General features: G+C 41.7%; 1 protein-coding gene across 1 annotated transcript in view; it reads right to left on the bottom strand.

The window, feature by feature from the left end:
* CDH17 (cadherin 17) overlaps nt 1-13,904 on the bottom strand; it is a 90,864-nt gene that overhangs the window by 60,606 nt on the left and 16,354 nt on the right. Inside the window, exon 2 of the mRNA XM_044294564.1 lies at nt 6,227-6,292. Within this exon, the coding sequence (XP_044150499.1) occupies nt 6,227-6,271 (45 nt within the window). The 5' untranslated portion in view covers nt 6,272-6,292. The remainder of the gene's footprint in view (nt 1-6,226; nt 6,293-13,904) is intronic.

The following is a 13,904-nucleotide window of genomic DNA, read 5'->3' as shown; positions in this document are numbered from 1 at the left end:
TTCCTAGCAGATATTCTACCATGAAGGCCTGATTCACGCAGTCTCCTCTTAACAGTTGTTCTAGAGATGTGTCTGCTGCTAGAACTCTGTGTGGCATTGACCTGGTCTCTAATCTGAGCTGCTGTTAACCTGCGATTTCTGAGGCTGGTGACTCGGATGAACTTATCCTCCGCAACAGAGGTGACTCTTGGTCTTCCTTTCCTGGGGCGGTCCATGTGAGCCAGTTTCTTTGTAGCGCTTGATGGTTTTTGTGACTGCACTTGGGGACACTTTCAAAGTTTTCACAATTTTTCAGACTGACTGACCTTCATTTCTTAAAGTAATGATGGACACTCGTTTTTCTTTACTTAGCTGCTTTTTTCTTGCCATAATACAAATTCTAACAGTCTATTCAGTAGGACTATCAGCTGTGTATCCACCTGACCTCTCCACAACGCAACTGATGGTCCTGACCCCATTTATAAGGCAAGAAATCCCACTTATTAAACCTGACAGGGCACACCTGTGAAGTGAAAACCATTTCAGGTGACTACCTCTTGAAGCTCATCAAGAGAATGCCAAGAGTGTGCAAAGCAGTAATCAAAGCAAAAGGTGGCTACTTTGAAGAACCTAGAATATGACATATTTTCAGTTGTTTCACACTTTTTTGTTATGTATATAATTCCACATGTGTTCATTCATAGTTTTGATGCCTTCAGTGTGAATCTACAATTTTCATTATCATGAAAATAAAGAAAACTCTTTGAATGAGAAGGTGTGTCCAAACTTTTGGTCTGTACTGTACATGCTAGTTCAATTTCTATTAAAGCTTTATTGCACCTTAAAGTCAATGTATCATCAGAAAACAACCTATTGTTTAAATCACATTTTTATGTTTAACTCATTTTTAAAGAATTTTTGATGACGTTACTTTAAATTTAAACAAAAAAACATAAAATCCTGCAGTTTTCCCACTGGACACTAGGTCTAATAAAAAGCACCACTTTTTGCTCTGTACAGTGCAGATCACTTTACTGCAGTTATCTGCTTATCTGTCATTCTAATCCTGCCTGTAATTATATCACCTCTCTGTTTAGATAAGACGGGATCCACCATTCACAATAGGTGATATCACAGCTTATCAGCTCCCTCCTGACCTCTGCACAGGTCACAGAGCATGCCTCGAAAACTCTTACATAGAAGTCAGTGAGCTCCCCTCCAAATCATTTTGCCTATGGCCCCCACTGGTCTAAATGCTGTTAAGAACAGTTCAGACAAGATGTCGGCCCCATAATAATGTACAGGAAATAGAATAAATACATCTGCAATCAGAAAATAAAAACCGATTAGAAACAAGGATATGTGTTTGTTTTCCACTTTTAAATGGCAGATAACATTTTTGGTGACACATTTCCTTTAATCTTCCAACAGTCATAGCAAAATTGGAAAAACCCTCTATTAATTTCACTTTTTTATTGCCAATTTTTAATTTGTGTCTGAATTCAATATACTTGGAGCAGAACTCCAGCTGTACGAGACCTTGATTTTTGCAGGACGAGGGGAAGAAGATAAAAAAAATACCCTACATCTATTTCAGTTCTGCCTCTATTCCATGCAGCCCTGTGCCAAAGTGTCACGTGCTGGAGGCACAAGGCAGACCTCCGGGCCGTCATGCAAACAGGACACCGGCAAAACAGACCAAGGACCCACAGAGAACTTTATTACAAGTGTAGACCAGAGGCAAAACCCAGAGTGCGGAGAGCCAGTGAGCCCCGTTCTTCACAGAGCCCCTGGTGGTGGGGATGAACTAGGCAGAGGGCTCACTGGTCGCACCTCCAGGAAGGTCCAGGTACACTTGGCCCCTACCTGCAGAGAACCAGGCTGATGAAACCACCAGCGGAAAGACAACAAAACTAGAACCCAAACAAACACAGGACATGGAACAGACAACAAGACAAACGGGAACCAGCACAGAAGCAGATGCCTGGACCCCAAGCGTAATGGAAGCATGGCGGTCCAAGGCAGAGCTGCACACAGACTAGAGATCCTCCCTCCGGAGAACCCAGGGGCCCTCTCACGAAGGCAGGATAAACACAGGAACAGAAGCAGAAAGGAACTACATACAGGCAGACAAGGATCAGAAGCAGTAGGCACTGCCAGGCAGGACATAGGACAGACTACAATCAGAAGCAGTTTAGCACTGCTAGGCTATCAGATGCAGTAGAGGCTAGAGCACTGCTAGGCTATCAGATATAGTAGAGCACTGCTAGGCTATCAGATATAGTAGAGCACTGCTAGGCTATCAGATATAGTAGAGCACTGCTAGGCTATCAGATACAGTAGAGGCTAGAGCACTGCTAGGCTATCAGATATAGTAGAGCCCTGCTAGGCTATCAGATATAGTAGAGCACTGCTAGGCTATCAGATGCAGTAGAGGCTAGAGCACTGCTAGGCTATCAGATGCAGTAGAGGCTAGAGCACTGCTAGGCTATCAGATACAGTAGAGCACTGCTAGGCTATCAGATATAGTAGAGCACTGCTAGGCTATCAGATATAGTAGAGCCCTGCTAGGCTATCAGATATAGAGCCCTGCTAGGCTATCAGATATAGTAGAGCACTGCTAGGCTATCAGATGCAGTAGAGCACTGCTAGGCTATCAGATGCAGTAGAGCACTGCTAGGCTAACAAGGAACAGACAAGGATAACATAGACATCTTACAGGACAGGTACAGATCAGACAAGGACATAACATCAAACACCATCACAGAACAGGTACCAATAACATCAGACAAAGCAGCAACAATGCATTACCAGGTTATACCATAAACAAGGGCAGATAGGAAAAAACCCTGGGTCAGCAGCAAGGGGCTACACCCAGTAAGGCACTGGACAGAGATAGACTGACCCCAAGCCCCACAGCTCACAGGTAGATATAGCTACATAATGAGGGCACCTGATAAGCCACACCCAGGAACGGACCAGGGTAAGTTAACCCCATCAGAACCAAACAGGGAGACGAGCCTGCATGAACAGAGAAGTGAACACACAGGCTGCAGTACTGGACGTTGCCTCTGGCAACCAGCATACACGGAGTCCACTGCAGCCAGTACGCCAGAGCACAAACAACCCCTGCCACAACAGAAATTCATCCATACTAAGGTCATGTTCACACACAAGGCCGCAGCCAGCATGGATCGCAGAACCAGCATTCATGGGGATACCCACAGCCAGTACCCAAAGCGCATGCAGCCAGTCTGCACTGCACCAGAGACATCAGCCACAGAGATGCAGACACAGGAATCCAGTACGCGAGGGAGCCTGCAGCCAGCCTGCATGGCAACAGTGATAAGAACTGCACAGAGAAGCAGACACAGGGAGAACACACATTCATGGGCATAGTTCACACAAGACACCACAGCCAGCATGCAGCCCCAAGCAACCAGCACACACAGGTTTTTTGGCCTGCAGCCAGTATGCAAGAGAGCATGCAGCCAGCCTACGCAGCCAGCCTACGCAGCCAAAACTGTTACAGTAAACCTCACCATGACACAAAGCCTACTTTGCCCTGGTTTATAATATTTCATTGTTTAGTAAAGGTAACTGAAAGCATTGCTGTATGGTGACTTTCTGACTTTCAGACTAAAGATCCAGTATAGACAGGATAAGGACAGTGTAAAATGGGAACTTTATTCATGTTTGTGTGAGTGGGGTGAAAATGTTTGGTGCGATTTGTTTGACAGCATGATTCGGATGCTGGGTCATGGTGACAATGAATGACCTATTTAGGCATAGAGGGGGTGACTAGATGAACAAGCACTCATATTCTCATGGCTTTTCTTGACAAAAATGTCTCCCATATTTAACCGTCCAAGAGCAAATATGATTGAGGGGTGAAGGGGGATTCATAACATGCACAGAAGTCCATGTTATTCTAGCCCTGGGCCCGTATACAGTTATACAGAGAGAGAGAAGGATCTATGTCTCTTCCCTCTTGCAGACTGTAAGCACATCCACCACTGGCCTCTCCTCTCCTGCTCCAGGCTGACTGAGATCACAGCAAGCTGAAGGATGGGCTGATTTAACCCTTCATATATTGACTGTGTAGATCCTGGTCTTGTTTTCAAAGCTGATCATCTAAGCTTTTAAACAAGATCAAGACTTCCTTTAAAAAACGGATTGGGAGTGAAACCCGCAGGTATCAGCAGCTCTCCCTGGTACAGATCTGTAAGGGCTGTAACTGGTGATGTATTGAGGCTAGTGCTGGTCTTGTTTTAAATTTTAGATTGTTAGCATTAAAGTAAGACCAAATCACCCAATCACAGCGTAAGAAATAGTCCTCAGAATTGGCCCCCTTCTGTAGCCACACAGCCCCAAATGGTCTTTGTTTAAAACAATATTGTCCTTTCCTGCCTAAGTGAACAAGGTTCAAGATGATCAGTAGAAAGCTAAAAGGGTTCTGCACTTTCAACAATCCATTTATTGATGAGTCCCTTAACAAATAGCAGATCACAATATGCCACCCTGCTGTGACCTCAGCAGTCAGGGAAACCTGGCAGTAGGTGATTAGATTCCCTACAGCGCCACCACAGGGGAACCTAATCATTACATAATGCCCATTGAAATAAATGCATTGTGTGTGTGTGTGTGTGAGAGAGACACTCTTTGTGAATGCAATTTCTGCAATTTCTGAGGAACCTCCTGTATTAAAAAAACAAGCATAAAAAAACTAACGATTTTCTAATCTAGACATTTAAAGGGGTATACCCATTTGAACATTTATTGTATATCCAGAGGATATGCCATAAATGTCCAATAGGTGTGAGTCCCACCTATAGGACCTGCCCCTGCCTCAAGAACACAGCCCGTCTCACACCGCTGTGAATGGAGATGTGGGTGTACACGTTGTGCTCTCTCCATCCACTTCTATGGGAGGTCTGAAAATAGTTGAGTAAGTGTGCTCGGAGGTGGGACCCGCCCTTATCAGATATTTATGACATGCCATTTATGCCATAAATGTCCAAAAGGAAATAACCCTTTATGGTCAAAATATGCATTAGATAGAAATCTAACTATTGGTCTGTACTGCTTTTCAATCTAACTACTAACATTACATCAGCATACATAGTTAGAAGTTTTTTTTTAACCAACTGATTGGCCGTCAATCAGCTAATTATTTGGTAAAATCCAACAAGACAATAAAATTTCACATAAAAGTCCATATCGGCCGATTCTTATCTAATATTTGACTATTAAAGTAGACAATGTTGATTAAATGAAAAGAAGCAAGCAATAGAGAACAGCCTTTAGGCTAGGGGAGAGGTAAGAGATGACTCACCTATCAGCCACACCTTATTAAGTGCACTACAAATCTATATGGTCTCCTTCCCTCTGGCCTATAGTTCATTGCATGATCATGCAATATGAACGTCCTTCTGTCTAAAATGGTCTATATTAAGCTGGGATAGGAGTCACACCCAGGTTCTGGTGCCTAAACTCTGTTACAGATAGTTCATTGTGGATCTGGGGCTTCGTTACTCCTCTGAGTATAATTGTCGCCAGAATAAGTTATAATTGATGAGAATTTTGCTTCCAAATTATAGATCAAATTACGATGAAACCTCTCCGAAAGACTACCACTACGAGAAGACCTCCCCTGAACTAGACTAGATTAGATTTTCTGTGAGAAGTTTTAAGCTCCATTCTATCCAATGTATATTAACCACCTTTTTCGTGTGGACTACCCTCTAGAAAACTATTTTTGGATGTGATTTCTGGTCCACTCTGGACCAGTAGACATGAGGAGTGTGGTACATTTGTAAAGGGATTAAACATGGTGGGCTGTGGACACTTTTTTACAACAAAAGAAAAGATCATAAAGCAAAACGTGGTGTTCTTCTACTCTGGCATTGTTCTATTTTATAACTATAGCTTCAGGTTCCCTTGGTGGTAACAAAGGGGTTAAGCACAATATTTCAAAAACATTTAAAAAACTACAGTTCTGTTGCTATACTAGGGTATAATAAGGATTTAAGGAGGGAGACATTATTCGTTGTAAATAGCATAAGTATAGAATTTGAGGAAGTCATCTCAGGCAGTACGATAGTCAAGTCCATTCTTGAATCATAAAAGAAACCAATGGGTCAAAGTCTGTTCTGCTCAACAAGAGGCGAGGAATAAAAATACCTGCTATTCAACACTCTACTAAATAAATACATAAAAGAAAGTAAGAAAAAAATAGATAAATTACCTGAATACAGCATAACAGAATAAGAAAATCTTTGAGCTTCGTCATCTTAGGTCCTAAGTGGAAGTCCTAAAGAAAGAGGCATAGGTTAAGGGTAATCCACAGACGTGTGCCTTTGGACGTTGACTCAACAAATGATACCCATCTATTGGTGAATCACAAACGACAGCCCAGAGAGAGGTTGGGTGAGGAGCTATGTCTTCACAAAGACAGCTATAAGGAAATGACAGTAAACGAGTTCTATGAACCGATGGTATTCCAGCCCAGTTTGTTAGTTATCCATTAATCTAGACGTTGGGTGTGATCTGTATAGCTCTTGACCTAGCAGCTCTACATGGATGTCTCTTCTATTTACTAAATTAGAATATTCTAATCATTTCAAGAAAATTTCTGGAAAAAAACACTTTTTTATTTATAAACTATGACATGGATAGAGATTATTGAAGTTATTGTGTTTTTTAGTGTTGTGCGCGAATATTCGAATATTAATCGCAGATATCGGCACTTCGAGAATTTGCGAATATTTAGAACATTGTGATATATATTTGTATTTTCGAATATTCTAGATTTTTTTTCATCTGAACCCATGATCCCTCCCTGCTTCTTGCTTGTGGGCCAATGAGAAGGCTGCAATGTCTTTGTCTGAGCTTAGCAACATTCCTAGCAACCAATAGGAAAGCAGCCTACCCCTTACTATATAAGAACCTCCCCAGCAGCCATTTTCTGTAGTTTTATGGAGTTCTGAGAGAGAGAGCAGTGTCATTGCTGTGCTCTGTGCTTCCCACACTACATTAGATAGATAGCTTATATATATAATACAGATAGTTAGCGGGAGATAGTCAGTGTAGGTTATATCCTGATATAGTGTAGCTGTTGCAGTGCAGGGTGTTAGGTAGTGCTGTCCATACATACATGCTACATACATAGTGCTGTAATGTCACAACAATACATAGTGCACCAATCAGTAATATCTAGTCAGACATGAAAAATTTGAAGTTTCACGTATTGCGCCAAAATAATCACATCATTAGTGCTGATTTCGCATTTGTGAATATATTGGAGCACTCTATCTGCATATAAAGCTATTGTAATGTTCTGCCGGGCCAACCATTTTCTCCAGTCTCAGGAAACTTCTAGCAGCTTGAAAAATGTAGCAAAAGTGACCCACGCCTGTATTGCGTGCGCATTACGTGAATATTACATTGCTGATTTTTCACGATCAAGAAAATAATCGCAAATTCGCGAATATGTGACAAATAGTCTACAAAATATTCGCAAAATATCTCGAATTCGAATATTGCCCCATCCGCTCCTCACTAGTTTTCTTCCCTCCTACAGTTTCAGTGTCTTGTGATATTTTTTTTGACCTTTGGATCATCCACTACTTTGGCATGACTGCACATTATAGAAGATAATAAAAGAATAATAATAAAAATAATAATAATATATTAGCATTGAATGAACATAAAATGATATGTTATATAAGTTCTGTTCAATGTAAAAAGAGTCAGATTTGATGGCTAGAATACCAGCGTTATTTTAGCCATTAAACAAAGAGAAACCACCACAGAACATGCCGTACAATGGATCCAGCATAGCTTTCTCTTTTCCGTTATTAGGCTTGACCTAATCTTCCCTAAGATGAAGAGTGACAATCGTATCTACTCCGATGCCTCTACCCTGTGCTGTTCACTGCACTGGTTGTACAGTGTGGAACAGCTTGACCTAATCTTCCCTAAAATGAAGAGTGTGCTCATTTCGTCTTTCATGGGACTATGGGTGGGACAAGAGGTGACAATCGTATCTACTCCAATGCCTCCACCCTGTGCCATTCACTGCACTGGTTGTACAATGTGGGATTCACTTTAAACCTTTCACCTACAAAGCTCTCCACAGTGCTGCACCCTCCTACATCTTCTCACTCATCCCTGTCTACCGCCCTACCCATGCTATCTGCTCTGCCAAGGATCCACGACTAACTTCCTCCATAATCCGAACTTCTCACTCCTGTCTCCAAGACTTTTCTCGAGTTGCACCAGTTCTCTGGAATGCCCTACCCCAGACTATCTCACAGTTTTATGGGCTCCCTAAAAACACATTTGTTTAGGGTGGCCTATCACATCCCCTAATGTAACTCTTCTCCATTCACCTCCCTTCAAGATTATTCCTCAGAACCTGAGCCTTTATCCAACAGTGTACACCACAATCCATGGACTCAAAAGTACTACTGGACACTGACCCCTATTTTGTTAAGATGGCAGGACCATTGTATAGCACGAGCACTTTTTATCTTGTAATTTTTACCTACCCCTCTCCCTCCTGCAGGTAGCAAGGAAGGCATGCTCTAAAGCACGGGTGTCAAACACAAGGCCCGCGGGCCGAATCCGGCCCGCCAGACCTAGTCATGTGGCCCGCGTAGCCGCCGTCGGCCGCCAGCCTTCACCTTTTATTATCACTTCCTGCAGGCGGCCCCCGCTCCTCCCGGCTCCTGTATCGGGTGTATCAGCTGTGAGGGAGGAGGGGCTGGGGGCCGGCATCTGCTTTTATAATGACAGCGGGGCCTGCATATTACCGGTACTTACAACTACAAGCGCTCGCCGAGAGGAGGGAGGAGGCAGGCTGGGAGGACAGGCGCTGGCAGCGTGAGTCATACGTCACGCGCCTGCGCCGCCCACTTTATGAATGAAGCAGGTGGCGTGGGCGCATGACGTATGACTCACGCTGCCAGCGCCTGTCCTCCCGGCCTGCCTCCTCCCTCCTCTCCGCGGGCGCTTGTAGTTGTAAGTACCGGTAATACACAGCGCTCCTTATGCGATTATATACATACGGTAACCATTAACTATTAGAGATACGATTATACAGTGAGCGGGGCCCGTGTAGTAGAATAGTCACTGCACGGGCCCCGCTGTCATTATAAAAGCAGATGCCGGCCCCTAGCCCGTGTATTGAGGGTCATTCACTACAGGGACACTTATGGAGGGGATCTGTGGATGACACATAGCATAAGATGCTATATATGTGTCATCCACAGATCCCCCCCATAACTGTCATCCACAGATCCCCCCCATAACTGTCATACACAGATCCCCCCCATAACTGTCATACACAGATCCCCCATATAAGCCACCCACAGATCCCCCATAAGTGTCACCCACAGATCCCCCATAAGTGTCACCCACAGATCCCCCATAAGTGTCACCCACAGATCCCCCATAAGTGTCACCCACAGATCCCCCATAAGTGTCACCCACAGATCCCCCATAACAGTGCGTCACCCACAGATCCCCCATAACAGTGCCATCCACAGACCACAATTAGTGTTGAGCGCGAATATTCGAATTACGAATTTTTTTCTCGAATATCGCAATTTCGAGATTTCGCGAATATTTAGAATATCGTTCTATATATTCGCGAATTCGAATATTCGTATTTTTTTTTTTATTATAATATTTTTTTTCTTTCCCACTTCTCTAAAGTTGTTCTTACCTGTCCTTTGGATTCCTGGCTTCCTGGCTGCTCCAGTCAGTGGCGTTTTCAACTTACTGCTATATTCCATATTAGCTAAATTACAATCTAATCTATATATGTATTTTACGAAATTTCGCAAGTTGCGATGCGAGTAATATAATACGAAATAATCGCATGAAGATTTCAACTTAGCACTGCTATATTCCATATTCTAGCCTAATATGGAATATAGCTGTGCTAAGTTAGCACTGCTCTATTCCACACTAGGCTAGAATATGGAATATAGCAGTGCTAAGTTGAAATCTTCATGCGATTATTTCGTGTTATATTACTCGCATCGCAACTTGCGAAATTTGCAAATGTTCTTAATATTGCTCTAACTTCGTCTTTTAGAATATTACGAATATTCTAAAAGACGAAGTTAGAGCAATATTACGAAATTTCGTGAAATACACATATAGATTGTAATTTAGCTTATATAGTGCTATAATCCCTTTTTTTTTCCTCTAATTTTTTTTGCCTCTTCTGAACTTAAGTTTTGTAAAATATGTACACTGTTAAAAAATATTACTATAGCAGTATATTAGCTTAAATACAATCTATGTGTATTTTACGAAATTTCGTAATATTGCTCTAACTTCGTCTTTTAGAAATTTCGTAATATTGCTCTAACTTCGTCTTTTAGAATATTCGTAATATTCTAAAAGACGAAGTTAGAGCAATATTAAGAACATTTGCAAATTTCGCAAGTTGCGATGCGAGTAATATAACACGAAATAATCGCATGAAGATTTCAACTTAGCACTGCTATATTCCATATTCTAGCCTAGTGTGGAATAGAGCAGTGCTAACTTAGCACAGCTATATTCCATATTAGGCTAGAATATGGAATATAGCAGTGCTAAGTTGAAATCTTCATGCGATTATTTCGTATTATATTACTCGCATCGCAATTTCGGCTTTTGCAAATGTTCTTAATATTGCTCTAACTTCGTCTTTTAGGATATTACGAATATTCTAAAAGACGAAGTTAGAGCAATATTACGAAATTTCGTAAAATACACATAGATTGTATTTAAGCTAATATACTGCTATAGTAATATTTTTTAATAGTGTACATATTTTACAAAACTTAAGTTCAGAAGAGGCAAAAAAAAAAAAGAGGCAAAAAAAGGGATTATAGCAGTATATTAGCTAAATTACAATCTATATGTGTATTTTACGAAATTTCGTAATATTGCTCTAACTTCGTCTTTTAGAATATTCGTAATATTCTAAGAGACGAAGTTAGAGCAAATCACGAAATTTCGTAAAATACACATATTAGCCTAGCCATAGTCAATTAGCATAGGAACGTTGCCTTATACTATCAAGATAAATAATCGCAATACGCGAAAAAAAAATCGTATATTATTCGCGATAATTGGAATAATTACGAATATTCGATTTCGACGAATATAACACGAATATTCATTCGAATATTCGCGAAATATCGCGAAATCGAATATGGCACCTCCCGCTCATCACTAACCACAATTAGTTCAAAACCCACCAAAAGCACACCTTTTGGTTAAAAATTTTTTTTTTCTTATTTTCCTCCTCAAAAACCTAGGTGCGTCTTATGGGCCGGTGCGTCTTATAGGGCGAAAAATACGGTAACCCTTACAGTTCTGGAATATGTTGGATAACACTGACAGCATTATGTCAGTGTTATCCAACACATTCCAGAACTGTAAGGGTTACATAGCATCATAAATCAGTATAATGCTATGTGACCCCAGTCAGCGCTTGCAGGTCAGGCTTTCAGAGCTAGTTATTACTTACATTATTACAAAAAACAGTAATAATTGAATGCAGTGACAATAATTTATGATAATAAAGAGTGGACACATAGTCCTACAGATACCACCGGCCCTTTGAGGGTGACCAAACTGCTGATGCGGCCCCCGATGAATTTGAGTTTGACACCCCTGCTCTAAAGGAACACAAGGACAGATAACATTATCATTGTCCTGATTGATCTAACACACCATAGATCTACAGGAAGGGCCAGATTTACCTCTAAGAATTCTTCCCAGGCCAGTGTGACATATTTCATAACAAACTGAGCAGCCATTAAACTGTTTTAAGAGGACAGGATGTTGTATAATGCAGGAGAAGGGTCTTCGGTGTCCCAAGTGCAGGTCACATACCATTTAGAGAACAGAGTCTTCTTGGACAGTTTCCATCATACTATTACACTCTTCACTGAGAGTATGAAGTTTGTGAGGAGATAGAAGGGGTGTAGTAGAGTTTAGGGTGTATGGAGAATAAATAAAAAGGCAATAAAAAAGGGCTGGGTGTGTTAGGCCTCATGCACACGACCGTTGTGTGCATCCGTGGCCGTTGTGCCGTTTTCCGTTTTTTTTCGCGGACCCATTGACTTTCAATGGGTCCGTGGAAAAATCGGAAAATGCACCATTTGGCAGCCGCATCCGTGATCCGTGTTTCCTGGCCGTGAAAAAATATGACCTGTCCTATTTTTTTCACGGCCAATGGTTCACGGACCCATTCAAGTCAATGGGTCCGTGAAAAATCACGGATGCACACAAGATTGTCATGCCGCGTCCGTGATCCGTGTCCGTGATCCGTGTCAGTTTTTTCCTATCATTTCAATGGCAAACTTGACCCACTGACGAAAAAACGGACGAAAAAACGGTCACGGATCACGGACCTACGGACCCCGTTTTTGCGGACCTTAAAAAAAAACGGTTGTGTGCATGAGGCCTAATTCTGAGCTTCTGAGGAGGTGTAGTGCTGTGTTTAACCCTTAGAAACACAATATACTCATAGACGTATGGAGCAGATTTACCAACCCTGTCTAATATTTATACAGTAAAAATAGCAATCCGGCCAGCACTCGATCCTCAGTACACGCTGCAGAGGGAAGGAGCGGACTCCACGTATGCAGTATTATTTATACAATGTGACCTCAAACTTCACAGTGGCTCACGCTCTATCACACATTTGGTACATCTCAGAATGTAACTAACTTTTTCAACAACTTTATTAAAAACGATTCTAAATGGCCTTTGATTAATTTTTGTAAAAGGCTTTTTTACTGACAAAATAGTTCAGGTTTCTAAAGTGCTTTGGAATCTGTACACCAGTGCACCTCTGACGGTGTACAGACGTATAGATTCCAAAGTACTGCAGGCATCGGGGCTTCAGCAAGCAATGTACAAGCAGGAGCACATACAGTTGCAAGAAAAAGTATGTGAACCCATTGGAATGATATGGATTTCTGCACAAATTGGTCATAAAATGTGATCTGATCTTCATCTAAGTCACAACAATAGACAATCACAGTCTGCTTAAACTAATAACACACAAAGAATTAAATGTTACCATGTTTTTATTGAACACACCATGTAAACATTCACAGTGCAGGTGGGAAAAGTATGTGAACCCTTGGATTTAATAACTGGTTGAACCTCCTTTGGCAGCAATAACTTCAACCAAGCGTTTCCTGTAGTTACAGATCAGACGTGCACAACGGTCAGGAGTAATTCTTGACCATTCCACTTTACAGAACTGTTTAAGTTCAGCAATATTATTGGGATTTCTGGTGTGAATCACTTTCTTGAGGTCATGCCACAGCATCTCAATCTGGTTGAGGTCAGGACTCCTGTTTAAGCCATTCTGTTGTTGACTTACTTCTATGCTTTGAGTCGTTGTCCTGTTGCAACACCCATCTTCTGTTGAGCTTCAGCTGGTGGACAGATGGCCTTAAGTTCTCCTGCAAATGTCTTGATAAAATTGGGAATTAATTTTTCCTTTGATGATAGCAATCTCTCCAGGCTCTGATGCAGCAAAGCAGCCCCAAACCATGATGCCCCCACCACCATACTTCACAGTTGGGATGAGGTTTTGATGTTGGTGTGCTGTGCCTCTTTTTCTCCAGACATAGTGTTGTGTGTTTCTTCCAAACAACTCAACTTTGGTTTCATCTGTCCACAGAATATTTTGCCAGTACTGCTGTGGAACATCCAGGTGCTCTTGTGCAAACTGTAAACGTGCAGCAATGTTTTTTTTGGACAGCAGTGGCTTCCTCTGTGGTATCCTCCCATGAAATCCATTCTTGTTTAGTTTTTTACGTATCATAGATTCGCTAACAGGGATGTTAGCATATGGCAGAGACTTTTGTAAGTCTTTAGCTGACACTCTAGGATTC

Source organism: Bufo gargarizans, chromosome 5 (assembly GCF_014858855.1).
Source record: "Bufo gargarizans isolate SCDJY-AF-19 chromosome 5, ASM1485885v1, whole genome shotgun sequence".
Lineage (NCBI taxonomy): Eukaryota > Metazoa > Chordata > Amphibia > Anura > Bufonidae > Bufo > Bufo gargarizans.
The sequence above is the reverse complement of the archived record's forward strand: the minus strand, read 5'-3'. Positions and strand labels throughout refer to the sequence as shown.